The 17,978-nt window shown below is 38.1% G+C and overlaps 1 protein-coding gene across 3 annotated transcripts in view; it reads right to left on the bottom strand.

Moving 5' to 3' along the window:
• Positions 1–10,211: 10,211 nt before the first annotated feature.
• The window catches only part of MTAP (methylthioadenosine phosphorylase), a 53,047-nt gene continuing 45,280 nt past the window's right edge, over positions 10,212–17,978 (bottom strand). For 2 of the 3 annotated variants that reach the window (XM_077965289.1, XM_077965290.1), the window contains 2 exons: positions 13,724–13,846; positions 10,212–11,182 (listed from right to left, as the gene is read on the bottom strand). In XM_077965289.1, the coding sequence (XP_077821415.1) occupies positions 11,144–11,182; positions 13,724–13,846 (162 nt within the window). In that variant the 3' untranslated portion in view covers positions 10,212–11,143. 3 annotated transcript variants of the gene reach the window in all.

The raw sequence follows: 17,978 nt of genomic DNA on the forward strand, positions 1-17,978 counted from the left end.
TTATTTTTTATGTGTGCTAGTGGTATTGTGGTTATCTTACAAATATTTATCCTTTAATAGTATCATTGAAATATTCATAGATGAAATCATACATGAGAAATGCTTCAAAATAACATCGGAGGTGAATAGTCAGTGGGATTATAGAATAAACAGATTGTCTATGAAGTAATTCTTGAAGCCGGGTGGCAGACAGGGGTTCACTATATTGATCTTTGTATTTCTGTATACATTTGAAGTTGACTTTCGTATCACTTACTGCTTTAGTCTTGTAATCTTGATTCCTAAGGGGTGGGAATTTGTAAACTAAAGTGAGGTCAAAGAGAGCAGCTAATGAACACATCATCACATTCCGCTGTGTGGAGTTTTTAAGGCTGAATCATCTATAAAACGGAGGGCACAGTTTGATAACACTATTTCCTGTTAATCTTCCCTAAATGAAATCATCAAATGTTTTTATTTTTTATTCTGAAAAAAAGTGCTCTGCAACAAAATGCTTACTAAACCAAGAACAGGTCCCCTTTTCACTTATATGCTGAATTCTGAAACATTTTCATTTTGATATTTATACTTTTTCAAAAATAACTTCCTTAGGATCCAATTAGTATGACTGTTGTTCAACTTCTATAGCTGTTCCTTTTAAATTGCTGATTGAGATAAAATGAACATTGCTGTCTTAGTCCTTTTGGGTGGCTATAACAAAGTATCTTAGACTGAGTAACTTAAAAACAATAGAAAGTTGTTTCTTACAGTTCTGGGGGGGTGGAAGTCCAAGATCAAGGCACCAGCAGATTCAGTGTCTGATGACGGCCCACTCTACTTCATAGATGCCACCTTCTAGACGTGTTCTCACATGGCAGAAGGGGCAAAAGAGCTCCCTCAGGCCTCATTTATGAACTAATCTCATTTATGAAGGAAAAACGATCACCACCTAATCACCACCAAAGGCTCTACCTCTTGATACGATTGCATTGGAGATTAGATTTCAATATACGGATTTTATGAGGACACAGAAATTCAGACCACAGCAGCTGTTCATTAAGTGCAAATCATGTGCCAGGCCCTCAGGAGTGGCATCTAAATTAGTTCACAATTTAATAGAAGCCTACAGTCTCAAGAAGACAAACTATAAGATAAAAAACAAAGTAAATAACTGTCAAGACAACAGAATACATTTTATATAATTTTTTTTCCAACTTAAAACACAGTATTCAGAATTCCAAATTCCTTCCATCCTAGGTACTTTTTCAACTTAATTACATCCTGATTAACTCTCACATCTGTTAAGGTAATAAGGGGGCATGAATTAGGAAAAGAGGAGAGAATAGGAAGAGGGCTCTAGTAATGTTAAGGAACCAATGTATTTATAAACATTCATTCCCTTGGAAAATGTGGACTTGGGTGTCTGTCATGCCAGGACACCATGATCCTTACCAGGCATGAACTGTTAGAGAGGGCCAGACCCCAGACTCACACTCCTGCGAGGGAGTGCTCACTATCTGGGGAGGTAGAATTTTACACAGTAAAATTATGTATTACAAATGGCCTATGAGTAATATGAGCTCCAGGTGGTTTGGGAGTACAAAAGAGGAAATATTTGCTGTAGACTGCTCTGACAAGAATCCTGGGAAGAAGCAATTTGAGTTGGAAACAGAAGGATGGCTAAAACTTCTATAGGCATAAATTTCATAGATTTATAAATTTATTTAACATATATATGTTATATATATATATAGACACACATAGTATCACTTAAATGACAGGTACTGTCTGAAGAGTCTGGGGACACAAAAGTAAACAAGGTAGAAATAATTGCTGAACCATCAGACAATGAATCAGACAATTATAATACAGTATGACTAGTAACGTAACAGAGCAGGGTGTTTGCAAAGTGCAGAGAAAGGGCTAATTCAGACAGTGAGTCAGATAAAAAGAGATGATGGTGGAGCAAAGAAGAGTCTTCCAAGTGGAGGGACAACTTACAAAAGGCTAGAGACAAGGAGGAGGCTGGCCTGCTTGGAGATGGAGTCAAAGAGTCATGCTAATACATCACTAGCCAAGTGTGCCTGTTGAACACTTGAAATGTAGCTAGTGCAACTGAGCAAATGAAATTAATTTTATTTAGTTTTAATTAAGTTAAATTTAAAAGTTGATAGCCACTTCAATATAACTGGAACAACTTAGGTATGTGAGTCTATTTTTTCAAAGTAAATTTTACGAATTTTAAACACAGATAGAACATTTCTTATAAAAATTTAGCCTTATAGCCAGGCATGGTGGCTGACGGCTGTAATCCTAGCACTTTGTAAGACTGAGGCTGGCGGATCACTTGAGGTCAGGAGTTTGAGACCAGCCTGGCCAACATGGTGAAACCCTGTCTCTACTAAAAATACAAAAATTAGCTGGGCATGGTGGCAGCACCTGTGATCCCAGCTACTTGGGAGGCTGAGGCAGAAGAATTGCTTGAACCCGGGAGGTGGAGGTTGCAGTAAGCCGAGAACATGCCACTGCACTCCAGCCTGGGAGACAGAGACTCCATCTAAAAAAAAAAAAAAAAAATTAACCTCTGAATTGAGATGTACTGTTAGTATTAAAATATGATTCCAAAGGTTTAGTATTTGAATAATATAACATTTCATAATTTTAAAATATTACGTCTCCATAACATTTTGGATATATTAAAATATATTACAAATAATTTCAACTGTTTTTTAATTTGTAAATATGGCTCCTAGAAAATTTAAAATTACATATTGGCTCACATATTTCTATCAGACAGCACTGATTTAGAGTGCCATGAGGTGTAGGAGGTGAGAAACAGGCTGGAGTAAGTCACAACATGCAGGGCTTTGCAAGTCATATGTATTGGGAAGCTGTACATTCAAGATAGTATTGGCTGGAAGCCTACTAAATCCCAAGCACTAGTCTGGTCATTTGGGATATCAGTAAATGACAAGTTTCCTGCTGTCACAGAGGTTCTATATTTTGGAGGAACTGTGTGTGTTGGGAGTCACAAAACAATAAACAAATATATACAAACACTAGAGTATGTAGGGAGAAGTTAAGAGCTATGGGAAAATTGAAAGGTGGTGCTTGTAAGAGTCCTTAGGAGTACTTTGGGCACGGAGTGAGGGGTATTATCATCTGTTAAAATACGATATTTGGGGTTGACCCACTAAGGTGATTCTGGAGCAAAGATTTGAAGGAGGTGCTGTAGTGAGGCCAGGTGGTTATCTGCTGGGAGAGTTTTCCAGGTAGAAGGAACACAAACCAAATACTCTAATGTTAAAGGCAGGAGGAGGCCTGGTGTGTTCTTGGAAAAGGGCTGGAGCAGAGTGAGTGAGAAGACAGTAGTGAGAGGAAGTCAGAGAGGTAGGAGGGCAAGTGCAAATCACATGAGGATTCATAGGCTATCATAAAGATGTGGGATTTTAATACAAGTGAAATAGCATTTTGAGCAGATCATTCTGCCTCCTGGGTTGCTTGATCTAGGGAACAAAAGTAGATGCAGGACCTGTTAGGGGTTATTACAGTATCCAGGTGAGATGAGAGTGGCTCAGACTAGGTTGGAAGCAGTAGCTGTGGTGAGGAATAGTCAGTATCTTGACACATTTGGATGGTAAATAAATTTTTCCTGGTTTGAATGTGGGTTTTGAAAAGAAGAGTCAAGGACTTCAAGTTTTTAGTCTGAAGAACTAGAAGGATGGAACTGCTAGACTGAGATGGGAAAGCAGGTGTAGGGGAAGTTGAGGAGTGACCACGAAGGAACAAGTGAAGATGGAGAAGTTCAAGGATTGAGCCCTAGAGCAGGCAGCGTTAAAAGATCAGGGAGAAACCAGCAAAGGAGACTAAGAAGCAACAACCATCAATGAAGGAGAAAATCAAGAGTGTGGTGTCCTTGGAAGTCAAGTAAAGAAAGCTTCCAAAGAAGAGGAAGGGGTCAAGTGTATCAAATGTGGCTGATAGGAAATGAAGGGTTAAGTGTGAAAATTGACAATTAGTAAATCGGCGACCTTGAGAATCTTGGTGGTGCTGAAGGTGGTGCACTGGCAAAATCTGAAATGAAGAGGACTAAGGAAAGTCTGGAGAAGAGGAATTGCAGGCAGGAGAATCAACTCAAGGGACTTTATGCCAATGAAAAGCTTAAAAATGAGACAGCACATAGAACTGGGGTCAAGAATTCAATGGGAGAAATAAGCATATTTGTGTGCTGAAAAAGTGATTCAATAATAAGGAGAAAAATGATTATGAAAGGGGTAGTTACTAGACTGATGTCCTTACTAGGTGAGAAGCATGGGGTCTGGTGGTGCATAAGAGAATGATTAGGGAGAAACACCTATGACAGTAGTTCTAAGTGGGACCAGCATCATCTGGAACTTGTTGGAAATGCAAATTATCAGGCCATGCCCCAGATGTCCTGAATCGGAAACTCTGGGGTGGCACCATGCAACCTGTTTTAATAAGCCCTCCAGGTGATGATGATGCATGCTCCCGTTTGAGAAGAACTGTCACAGATGGTAACAAGAGGGAAAACAGTTTGGGAGAGAACAGAGAGGGGGTCTTGAAAGTGTGCTGCTGCTGTTTCAGTTCTGTCCGTGAAGAGGGAACTAAAGTCACCTGCTGAAAGTGAAAATGGGGAGGTGTTTGGGAGAGCTGATGAAGGGCTTTAAGTAGGAAAGAAATATAATCAGATTTTTATTTACACAAATATTTGTTGAGCTTGTGCTAAATACAAGGAAAAGAGGCTCCTAAACTGATGAGTTAAAAAAACAACTTCCTGTCTTTACAAAAGCTTACAGAACAGTGAGGGAGGCACATGTCTGTAAGAGAATGACAGCCCCTAAACAAAGTTATCATTCAAGGCTTTCTCCTAAATAGTTAGATATACTTAACCCATTTAAGTATTACATATGTGGCACGGTTTTTTTCAGTCCCTTCACCCTTCTCTTGGTGCTTTTTAGATAGTCATCCTCCTGAAAGCATGGTGCCCAGAACTGGATACAGTGCCTCAAGCATAACCTATCAGAAGTTAAGGCCAAGAATCATATATTTTATCTCATGTTACATGAACTGCTATGAAGCTAGGTCTCCTCTAGTATCCACTCCTTAAAATATATACATTAAAGGAACAGTTGCCTACGGTGAAAAGTTCAACCACTATAGAAAGGTATGAAGTCGACAGTTTAAGTCTCTTGATTCATCCCTCAGAATCTATCAATAAGTTTCTTTCCAGAAACTTTCGGGAAATATAAACATCCTATCTATACATCACCACAAACTTATACTTATTTTACTCTATGTATTTTTGATTTCCACTTTTGTCATGAACATTGTTCCATACTGGCGCATAAACAGATATCTATTCTTTTTGACAACTTCACATTACTTATTTGAATTGATGTACCTTAGTTTATTCAGAACATCCTATGACCCTGAGAATTTTAGTCATTCCCAAGCTTTTGCCTATAACAGTTCCAAGATGCACTTATATCTGCAAAATATTTTTAGGTATCAAATGTAACCTGCTGTTCCAGCCTTTTTCAATCTTTTTGGTTAACATTCTGTATATAAACAATTCAGGCTGTCATCTTTTTTTTTAAGTTTATTTTTATGTTAAAAATATATGTTTGTAAATGTCAAAATTAACCAAGCCCTGACACCTGACAAGACTTACAAGAAAGGAAAATCACAGACCAATCTGTCTCATGAGCATAGATGTAAAAATCAAACAAAATATCTGCAAACCAAATCCAGCATTATATAAAAGGGATAACATACCATTACTAAGTAAGGTTTGTACCAGGAATGCAAGATCAGTTTAACATTAAAGAATCTTCATTAACGAAATAAAAGAAAAAAATCAAGATTTTTTCAGTAGATGCAGGAAAAAGTACTTGGCGAAATTCAAGCGCACTCATGACACTCTTGGCAAAATAGGAATAAAAGAGATCTTCAATCTGATAAAAACATGAAACAGAAAAAACTTATAGCTAACATATTTTAATAGTGAAAAATTAGACGCTGTCCCCTGCTGTTGAGAGTAAGACAAGAATAACAACTCACACCACTTCTATTCAACATTAGGTTGAAGGTCCTAGCCAATACAACAAAGCAAAGAGAAATAAAAGGTAAAGACTGGAAAGAAGAAGTAAACTGTTGTTAATCATATATGAAATGTTTGTGTACACAAGGTATCCCTAAGGCACTTGCAATAAAATAAAAATAAGAACTACTACTGAACTAACTGAATGTAATAAGATTACAGAATATAAAGTCAATATAAAAAAATAAAATGTATTTCTGTATACCAGCAATAAACTTAAAAATGAAATTAAAGTACTATTTACAATGACATTTCCACAAAATATTTAGGAATACATTTAACAAAAGATATACAAGACTTCTTCACTAAAATTACAAAACATTGCTGAGATAAATTTAAAATTTTAAAAGACCCAAATAACTGCAGAAACATACCATGTTCATGGATTGAAAGGTTCAATATTGTAAATTCTTCTCAAATCGACCTAAAAATTCAGTGCAATCCCAATAGCAATTCCAGCAGATTTTTTTTCTTAAAGAAAAATGGACAAGCTTAATATAAACTTTATAAAGAAAGGACCTGATAGACAAAACAATCTTGGAAAAGACTGCAGGGCTTAACAATACTTAATTTCAAGACACCATAAAGCCACAATAATCAAGACAGTAGAGTACTGGCATAAGAAGAGACACAGATAAATGACATAAATAGATCATCCAGATCCATAGATAAACGGTAAATTGATTTTGACAAGGGCACACAAGTAATTCAATCAGTAGGCAAAGATTTCTTGGAATACACAAAAAGTACCAACCATAAAAAAAATTGATAAACTAGGCTTCGTCAAAATGAAACACTTGTTCTTTGAAAGATATCATTAAGAAAATGAAAGGGCAAGCTAAAGACTAAGAATAGTCACAATACATGTATCTGAAAAAGAGTATATCCAGAATAAACAATTCTTACAATTCAATAATAAAGCAAAACAATCTAATTTTTAAATAAAAATATTTGTACAGATAGTTCACAAAATATGTGAATGGCCAATAAGCACATGAAAAGAAGTTCAACATTTTCAATCAGAAAAGTGCAAATCAAAACCACAGTGAGATATCAAAATAGACCCAATAGAATGGCTAAAATTAAAAACGCTGACAATACCAAGCTTTGTCAAGAATTCTTGTAAATTACTGGTGGAACTGTGAAACCCCGTCTCTACTAAAAAATACAAAAAACCTAGCTGGGCGAGGTGGCAGGTGCCTGTAGTCCCGGCTACTCGGGAGGCTGAGGCAGGAGAATGGCGTAAACCCAGGAGGCGGAGCTTGCAGTGAGCCGAGATCCGGCCACTGCACTCCAGCCTGGGCGACAGAGCGAGACTCCATCTCAAAAAAAAAAAAAAAAAAAAAAAAAAAAATTACTGGTGGGAGTGTAGGCATTTGCACAAGTGAAAATATGTTCACAAAAAGACTTGTAATTTCATGCTTATAGCAGCTTTATTCGTAAAATTCCTCAAATGGAAACAATTCAAACATTCATCAACAGGTGAACAGATAATCAAATTGTAAGATAGGCATATGACAGAATACTACTAGGCACAAAAGGGCACAAGCTAGAGATGCATGCAACAACATGAGTGAATCTCCAAAACAAAGAAATAATGCACGCTGAAATTGTCTTTCTGAAGAAATTCCCCTCATTCTTCTGGATCCCAAGGTTCTCAAAGGCATAGCTGGCAACAGGCCCTGAAATGGCTTCCTCTGGACTACCCTACTAGTCTTGGTAGATTTCCTCTATCTTTGGCATTCCTTTTTTTCTTCCACGGTCTTCATTCACTGCTGTCCTTCTTGCCTATCTTGAATTATTCTATACTATTATGAGGACAACACAGGTTCTTCCATGTTGAAACTTCAGTTCTTTGCCTTGCTGGGCCAATACATATATTAAGCCGGATTCCATGCACACTGGTGTTCCAAGGTGCAACAATCTTCAAAACATTTGAGGAGTGTATTAGTCTGTTCTCACACTGCTGTAAAGGACTACCCAAGACTGGGTAATTTATAATGGAAAGAGGTTTAATTAACTCACAGTTCCACATGGCTGGGAAAGCCTCAGGAAACTTACAACCTTGGTGGAAGGCGAAACAAACACGTCCTTCTTCACATGATGCCAGGAAGAAGTGCTGAGCAAAAGGGGGAAAAGCCCCTTATAAAACCAACAGGTCTTGTGAGAACTCATTATCATGAGAACAGCAGCATGGGGGTAACCACCCCCATGATTCAACTACCTCCCACTGGGTCCCTCCCACAACATGTGGGGATTATGGGAACTACAATTCAAGATGATATTTGGGTGGGAACATAGCCAAAACACATCAAGGAGGCACTCTAGAAATTGTGGCACAAACTCCTCAGTCCGTGACTTCCTAACCCAGCAGATGCTCCTCGAAACCTTATCAAATTGTTTCACTGGATAAGTGCTGGCTAAATGCTTGTTGAGAAAATTAAAAACATGTTCAGGCCACTGTCACAAGAATGAATAATTATTTGGAAAATACGTGTTGCTGTGGTCACAACCATGCCCCTGAAGTAACAGCCAGAGAAGAGGCTCCAGGAGCATCCTGTGGATGCCAGAGCAGGCTCACATGGCACTTGCAGGGTGGCTGGCTCAGGGCACGTTGGGGGTCACCTTAGTCACTCCCTCTTCAAGGAAGTTCGCTGTCCTCTGCTCCTGAGGGTGCCACTGTCCCGGAGTTTTCTTCCTTGAACCAAGCCATGGTAGCTACCTCTGGCCCTGCACAGCGACTCATGCTAATGAAGGGGGCAGTGAACAGGGTACAGGTCATAAGGACCATGACCCTCGGGGACCACAGGGCCAGGATGTCACTCTCAAAACCATGAAAATCAACGCCAAACACAACAGCAGATTATGCCAACAAAGACTTCTATGTACATGCAAATCTATTAATCAGTAAGGGCTAAGTCACTAAACTACAGCTTCTCATGATGCTCACCATTCATCCTTTGGGGAAACCAAAATGCTCACAACTGACCATGGTGTTCACTTAATATACTAGCTTAAATAATAATTAAAAAAAAAACTAGTACAGCATCACAAGTGAGAAGTGTTCCAGGAAGTGTTCTTCAACAATATCCTCAAGCATAAGGTATGAGGAAAAGTATATTGGCTTTGCGTAAGGCATGAATGATTGGGTGAAAGAAAAGAGTATACTGCATTCATTTGGTTAGTCTGAAAATGATGTTGCTAGAGAAGGCTATTTAATCAAGAAAAGTACCTCTGCAAGTTGGAGAGAACTGTACTTTCTGAACACAGCAGGAAAAATGCCCATATTTTTGCCCTGACATTCAGACACCTACTAAGAATGAGGAAAAGTAAGGTACCATCTATGTACCATATTGTAGCGAAAACAATCACAGGTTACAGAGCTAGAGAAGCCCGGGTTCAGGTTCATTAAGTTCTCTACGGATTGCTAATGGATAACCAGAGTTGAAATTTAATACTACATGAGGGAATCCAAGGGTCATAATCATACTTGACCCAAATGGCTCACACTAATGACTCAAATTAATAATGGAGAGTAACTGTTTTGTTTACAATCAGCAGCTTATTATCTTGAAGTCAATCTCACAGACACAAACAAACACATTGACTTTACAAACTTTTTAAATAAAAGGTTCTGTATCCTGATCCTTAAGTATCCTGTAATAGTCTACAGTGAAAAGAAAATAATTCTGAGGAAAAATATCTCCCCATGATAAAAACCTGAAGAAAACAAAAAGCCATTTTTATAAAATTAACAATAAAAAAGAGTTAAAAAAGCAAGCTTCCACTTTATTAAAAAGCAAAAATCACCAACTTGTGTAAAATAATTTAACTCATAAAAAGGAGAATCAAACATTACTTCTTAAAATATCAGACACCATAAAATGTGCCTTTAGTCTTTTAAATAGTTTGCTTTTAGACTACCTCACTATTAAACACCTAGCTCTTCTCAGAAAGCTGTTGCAAACCCAAGTATTGTTCTGACTGTACAGAAATCAATGATCCTCTTCTTTTGCAGAATAAAGATGTAACTCCCTTAAATGACATTCACCTTAATATTACCGTCTTAAATTCTGCTTCATTACCAGAAACAATGTTTTCAAGAACTGGATCTTTCTAAATCCATTTTTATTTTTACAACAACTTTACTATTTGATTATATTCATTGTAGAAAAATGTGAAGACACAGAAAGATTCAAAGAAAATAAAAATGATCCCAGTATCCCTCCCCTAAATACAATAACAAGATTATATATATATTTCTTTCTAGTTTTGTTGTATATTTACACAGCATTTAAAAGCAAAACTAGTACTATAAAATGCTACCGCATCCTTTTTTCATTTCATATATAGAGCAACCATGTCTTTTTAGGACATTAAAATATGCAAAAAGGATTTTCAGTTGGCTGATTCACAATCTAATTATAACTAAGACATAATTTGCCTCCAATTGCTGGGTATTCAGATTGTTTTAATTATTTGTTATTATAACTATCATTATTAAACACCCTTCTTTATATGTAATTCTTTGTATGTATCTCTGATACGGTTTTAAAGAGAAATTCCTAGATGTAGAGTTCCCAGCACAAAGTACATCAGTATTTTTAAGTCTTTTGATGCATTTTACCAAATCGCCCTCCAGAAATACTGTACCAATTTATAGTCGCATCAATAAATAACCAAAGAGTCCCATTTCTTCCTCATATTCTTTGGCAGTATAGGAAAGTAGAGATTACCCTCCAACCTTTATTGTTGCAAATTTAATAGGGGGAGAAGATAATGGTGGTTTTTTTTTCCCTCTACAATGTAATATTTTTTCCCACATGTTTACTGATCATTTGCTTTTCTTCTGTATTTTGAAGTTGTCCAAGTCATTGAGGAGTCTCTAATACACACAATGTCTTGTCTTTCTTACAACATGCTCTTTGACAGGCAAGGGCATGAAAGCTGCATGTCTTTCCCATATTTTTTTCAAGTTAAGCAGGAATTTCCAAAATGACTGGAATTAGAATGTCTTCTTTTCTCCTGGGCAGTCATGCTACTTTAATGTCTTGGTAATAAAACAGAAAACTGGGCCATATTCTGAAAGGAAGAAAGGAGGCAGTGATATTCACATGTAGGCGTAATTACTGAGATGTTTGTTAAAAAAAAACAGATTTTGATTTTCTAGATCAAAGTGAGGACTCAGGAAACATACACTTTAAATAAATTCTACAGATAATTTTCAAGTTCACTAACCAGACGTGGAACTTTAGGTACTCTAAACTCTTGGTTCCTCACCTCCCTCTCCTGTTAAGTGAGGTTAATAATGCTTATCTCAGAGCATTGTTCTGATAATCACTTACTGCCACACCAACCCCCAGCCTGGATTATTGTTTATGCAACCTCTATCCCTTATCCTTATCCCACTGTAAGAAATCATTGAAATTTTTATGTGTATCTCCAAACACCATAGGATCATCATCACAAGTCTTTAACTTTGCAAACCAGACCTTGACATATAGTAGGTGCTAAGTGTTTCTGAAATGACTTAGTGAGGGAATGAATGATATATATTTCAGTGCTTAGAGGACTAAAAATACTACCCCAGAATAAGGGATTATTAGTATGGTGTTCCTTAATGTTACAGAATGAAGGCCAAGATTCTCAGTTTTGTCTAGAGCAGGAATTCCTAATTTTCTCTCTCTCTCTCTCTCTCTCTATATATATTTATATCTATCTATCTATCTATCTATCTATCTATCTATCTATCTATCTATCTATCTATCTATCTCATAACCCCCTTTGAAAATCTGATGAAAGTTATGTAAACTAAGCCTCTTTAAAAATGCATACAAATAAAACCACACAATTTCAGAAGCTCCAGGAAAGGAGAACACTGATTTCTACTCTCCAAGCATTTTTACTTAAAAATAAAGCTAAAACAGTAAATATATTACTTGAGAAATTAACTTCAAGCTTTTGAAAGACTATGGTCAAAGTGGGGTCAGTTGGGAGACTTAAATAAATGAACTTGGCTGGGCGCAGTGGCTCACGTCTGTAATCCCAGCACCTTGGGGGGCCGAAGTGGGTGGATCACGAGGTCAAGAGTTTGAGACCAGCCTGATCAACATGATGAAACCCCGTCTCTACTAAAAACACAAAACTTAGCTGGGCATGGTGGTGCGTGCCTGTAATCCTAGCTACTCAGGAGGCTGAAGCAGGAGAATCGCTTGAACCTGGGAGGCGGAGGTTGCAGTGAGCTGAGATCGTGCCACTGCCCTCCAGCCTGGGTGACAGAATGAGACTCCGTCTCTAACAAACAAACAAGCAAACTTCTATGACATTTTGCTAATAATAGTACGAGTCACATTTCTGGCAAACCAACATGCGTTTTTTATGCAAGCTCCAGTTGTGCCACTTGACTGCACTCAAATGTATTTTTTCCCTTTTAATTCTAATAATAAGGGTTTCCTGCATCTCTATTATGATAAAACACTTCATGGGGGAAAGGGGATATCATTTATTCATTAAATAACATTTAGCTCCTAGGTATACAGTGTTGAAACCAATAGATTTGTTTCTTAGTAGGGAAGATAAACTACAAATTCCAACATTCCTGACTGTCAGTCCTAACTGCTGAGAGACACCTTAGTTACAGTGGTGTGCTGGATCCTGTTCGTACCAGCTTGCAAGAGCTGACTGTGTGTATCACTTCTCAACTTGTCAGTGGCTTCACATTAGTAGTGTGAAACTGGCCGTACTGGAGCACTTGTACTATGTAAATCAGCAAACATTACAAATCAAGGGTCTGCCATGCCCAGTGATTGGCAGTCACTTACCACCATACAACGTCCTCATTATACTAAAACTGTGGCTCTCTTATTCCAGAGCTCCTAGGTGGTAATTCAGGTAGGGAGGGCTTAGATCAACCTTTCAAATCCTCTCTCCACCACCGCCAGAAGACCCAAAAGTACAGGTGTATTCTAGGAGACTTCGAGGTATGGTCCTCTTTGCATAGTAGGGGAATGCAATATCTGATCAGTTTGAGACAAGTCTTTCCCTATGTGGTTAAGAAGAGTCACAAAGTGCCCAAACAAAAATCATGCAACTCTGAGTTTATCAGTTGCTTTAAATTATATTCTGAGAATTAATACTAGAGTTGGAAAGCTACCAATCTACAAACATCCCAGAGGTATCATTAATTACTGTTTAGTTTGATGCATGATTAACCTTAAGCAGATATTTTCTGGCACCATTTTGGTACTATTGTCAGAATTTTGGCTTTAAAGGATTGCCACAAATTTGAATGGATCTGCCAAAGAGAAAATAGCTTTGTCAACAATGTAAGCAATATGCAGAGAAAGCACTATCAGTCTTCTGAAGTAAGACTTAGGGATATTACAGAGCAGGATAATGTGGAAATCTGGTACACTAGATAATAAAACTCTCTCAATGGTCTTGCATTACCAGCCAGAAAATATGACTACTCAATTTCACAAGTGGGTAGTATGGTAGTAGATGTCACAAAAACTTGTTGAAAACATCTAGGGCATAAAATACATGAGGACCAAAGGTGAAATGCATGTAAGAAAAGAAGAGAGAGTCTACAGACATGCCTGATTGTACATGGCTGACACTTACCTTCAGGTTATGGAGGGTTTCTGACCATTCCGTGGACCCTATCTGAGGTATAGTAGTCAGCAGTAAGCTTTTGGCTTTATTAGCATTTTCTTTCAGGGTCTTTAAGACCCGGTCCACCGAAACCTAGAGAAACAACAGCACTGGAGGTTACTAGAACTTAAAATTCCACTGCTTGTCATAAAACATTTTTCTGAGTTCCAGCCTTGCTACAGTCTAAATGTTTGTGTCCCCTCAATTTATCTGTTGAACCCTAATTCTCAATGTAGGAGATTTGGAGGTTGGGCACTTGGGAGGCAATTAGGTCATGAAGGCAGAGTCCTCGTGGATAGGATTAATGACCTTACAAAAGAGGCCCCAGTGCCATTCTTCGAGGGCCCCTTCCACCGTGTGAGGTTCTAATGAGAAGATGGCTGTCTATGAGAAAGTGGGCTCTCACTAGACACCAAATGTGCCAGTCCCTTGATCTTGGACTTCTCAACTTCCAGAAATGTGAAAAATAAACTTCTGTTATTCAGAAGCCACCCATGTTATGGTATTTTGTTACAACAGTCCAGAGTAAGAAAAACATGACTTGTGAAGGCTTTTTATTCTACATTTAAACCCCTGAGTTCAAGTTCTGCATTTATCAAGATGGTCTTAGTCCTAGGAGACCTAGGGAGGTCCCGGAGAAACTCAGTGACATCTCTGAAAAGCACTGATGAATTCTGATATGATTTGGATCTGTGTCCTCACCAAATCTTATGTCGAACTGTTGGAGGTGGGGCCTGGTGGGAGGCGGTTGGATCATGGGGTTGGATTTCTCATGGTTTAGCAGCATCCTCAGGTGCTGTTCTACTGACAGTGGGTTCTTGTGAGATCTGATTGTTGAAAAGTGTACAGCACCTCTCCCCTCTCTCTCTCTCTCTTGCTCCTGCTCCCACCATGTGAGATGCCTCACTCTCCTTTTGCCTTCCACCATGATTGGAAGTTTCCTGAGGGCTCCCAAGAAGCTGAGCAGATGCCACCATCACACTTCCTGTACAGCCTGTAGAACCATAAGCCAATTAAACCTCTTTTCTTTATAAATTACCCAGTTTTAGGTATTTCTCCATAGCAATGTGATAACAGACTAATACAGATTTCAATATGGTATCTGAGAAAATATCTCAGATGTATAATGGGTTAGTATGGTCTAGAAAGATGTGGCTGTTCTCTTCATGTCCACAGTTGAATGGATTACAATGTTAAAACTGTTGCTACACTGGATAATCCAACAGAAGTATGCTTCTCCTTAGAAAATTATTCCAGCTAATAAAGAAAAATATTATGGAATTAAAATACCACCATTTTTATGGCTCCCAGTGAATTAATGGATTGGCTGCTAACATCACAAACAGAACCAAACAAAATCCCAAATAAACCACTCATTATGTGCTTCCTGATGAAAAAATAAAATGCTACCTTAAGACACCTGAATCTGATTAAATATCTAAATCTAGCTACCAATTTATAGACAACACAGAGGACAGAGAAGCCTATTAAACTACTCCAAGGAGACCATTTCAGCAATTCAGACTGTGGGAAACTCAACAGGACAAATGATCTGGTTCCTTCATAAAAGCTTGCAACCAAAAAAATAATTTAAGGCATTTAACAAGAAATTTAAATTTTGGCTGGGTATATTAAAGAATTATTATTGGAGAATGAAAATGATAATGTGCTCATGTTAGATACCTCCTGAAGTGTTTATGGATAAAATTATTGATGGGAGCAATAATCATGTTGGTTGTAAGTTAATATAATGGTTGAAGCTAGATGCTGAATTCATGGAAGCTCGTGCTATTGGCTACTTCTGTATATGACTAAAATAGCTTCATAAGAAAAAGTTGAAGAAAGTGAATATAAAATTACCATCAAAGATAGAGTACTTGACATGCCTTCCTACGCTTCGAAGAAATCCAACATTCAGGGACACAAGGATTACACCTTTCTATTTCCTTAAGTATAGTCCAGACCCTACCCAGAAACACCAAGATGTGTGTAGGAAAAAATGATGAAGACTGCAGCAGAGGGGAGTCTGCACTACTATGGGAACACAAAGCAGTGACAGGCTGGGTATCTGCCAGGTACATGTAAATGATGTATTTTAAGCTGAGTCTTTGGATGTAGAGACATGAAGCATCCAAGAAATTTGCCTTGTATTTACTTATTGCCTTATATATTTTTCCTGTGACTGGTTATTTCTGTATAGATACTGACCTCCCTTTTCTTTGTTCCAGCTGTTGGGCTTCACCCAAAACATCCTTTCCACAATAAACCCTCTGTTCAAGGTGCAGTTCAAATGCTTTTCCCCGATACTACCCACCTCTCAGGCCCCCCTACTCCATCAGTCACCGTCTGATGACCACCCTCTTATGAGCCAGCATTATACCAGTTGTTTTACATATATCATTTGGTTTAATTCTTCCAGTAATCCTTCAAGGTCTAACTGACTAAACAATGACTAAACAACCTCCACTCCTCACCCAGAGCCCTGGCTTCATTCTACAGAAGAGTAAACAAGTGAAATAACTCGCCCAATGTGACAAGCAAATGGAGCAACTAGAATCTGAAGATGGGTTTAGAAAACTCCAAATCCTTCTTGCCACGCCAGGCTGCACATCTGCACAAAGCACAACGATACACACGATTGGCTGAAATAATGCCATCTTTATGTGGGCCCTCCTTGTGGCATTTAACACTGTCTTCAAGCCTTTCCACTTACAGAGCTTAATTTCTCTGCTTTTCAAAAGTAGCTCCAGCTGACTATTTCCCCAACCTCCTTTGGCTACTAAAGGAAATCACTGCTGGTTCTACAAAGGAGGAGACATATGTTATTAGACTGAGCAGAAAGCCACAGGCAGGAAGCAAACCGCTCTCAGGGTGTGGCAGGGGCTGGAGTTTCCTATTAATTGGAAGCAGCTTCTTGACATTACGAGGCTGAGTTGTTCCTTAGGTTACCAAAGCTGCCAAATAAGATATTATGTTGTGACTTAATGTAAGAATTTGCAAATCTCTTACATAAAAGGCATCCTAGTACTAAGCAAACAGTCTATTACACTGAGGAGTCATCATAAGGAATTCATGAAAAACAAGAACCTGTGTTCATCTACGACCCAAAATACTGTACACATGGATGGACAGATGGCAAAAAGATCTAACCCCATTTTACGTGAAATTAGATAGTAAAACAAACAACTCTCTAAAACAGTGGTACAATATTAGTCCTCTTTGGAGACGTCACTTACCCTAAATGTGCTCAGAAAGGTCACCCCTAAATTTTTTCCCTACTTCAAAAGTGACTGCAGTTTTGTCCCTTTCTTTATCTTAAAATGAGATAAATGACAGGACAAATGATCTAGTTTCTTCAAGTAATACAAGGAATAAAAAGAGAAAGAGGTGAAAATCAGATTAAAAGAGACAAGAGGTATATCATTAAAATACAATGTATGGATTGTAAGGGATTCTGATTTGATCAAATTGTTAAAAATTATGAGACTGAAGGAAAAAGGAATAGTCTGAATAGTTGATTATATTAAGAAATTAATATCACTATTTTTGTACAATGATGGCATGGTTATAACTTAATTTTAAAAAGACCTTTTAGGAAAATATTTACTTCACAATGAGGGCAGGGGAGAGGGAATTAGGTAGGGACATACCTATGACACAAGATTGGCCATGGCTAATTGTGGAACCTAAGTGATGGGTACCTGGAATTCATTATATTCCACCCTGTACTTACACAGATGTTTAAAGTTTTGTTTTGTTTTGGAAGCTGACATTGTTTCAGTGTCCTCAAATTCCAGCTGGATCCTGCTGCCTTCTCTGCCTGAACCCCTCACTGAACTTCCATCTGAAACCCTTACCATGGTCTATAAGGCCTGGCCCGGCTGTATCGCATCCCTCCTCTCTCTCCCTTCTCCCCGGTCTCCCTCCTTTCCACTCTACTCAATCATGCCCTTCTTGCCCATCACACTTAAAACAGGAAGGCTTCTCATACTTCAAATATTTAGTCTGGTCAACTCTATTCAGTTGACCTACTGTACCCTTGTACCTCACCATTCTATTTCTTTATAACCATTAGCTTTCTTATATTGGTTTGCTTAACTTCTATCTCCATTAACAGAATGTTGTCTCCTTAAGGACTTGTCTATTTGCTGTCACATTTCTATGCTAAACATAGTATCCAGCCACGGTAGGTTAAATAGATGGATGTGAACATACAGCCCTCTCA

This window comes from Macaca mulatta, chromosome 15 (assembly GCF_049350105.2).
Source record: "Macaca mulatta isolate MMU2019108-1 chromosome 15, T2T-MMU8v2.0, whole genome shotgun sequence".
NCBI classification, from domain to species: Eukaryota; Metazoa; Chordata; class Mammalia; order Primates; family Cercopithecidae; genus Macaca; species Macaca mulatta.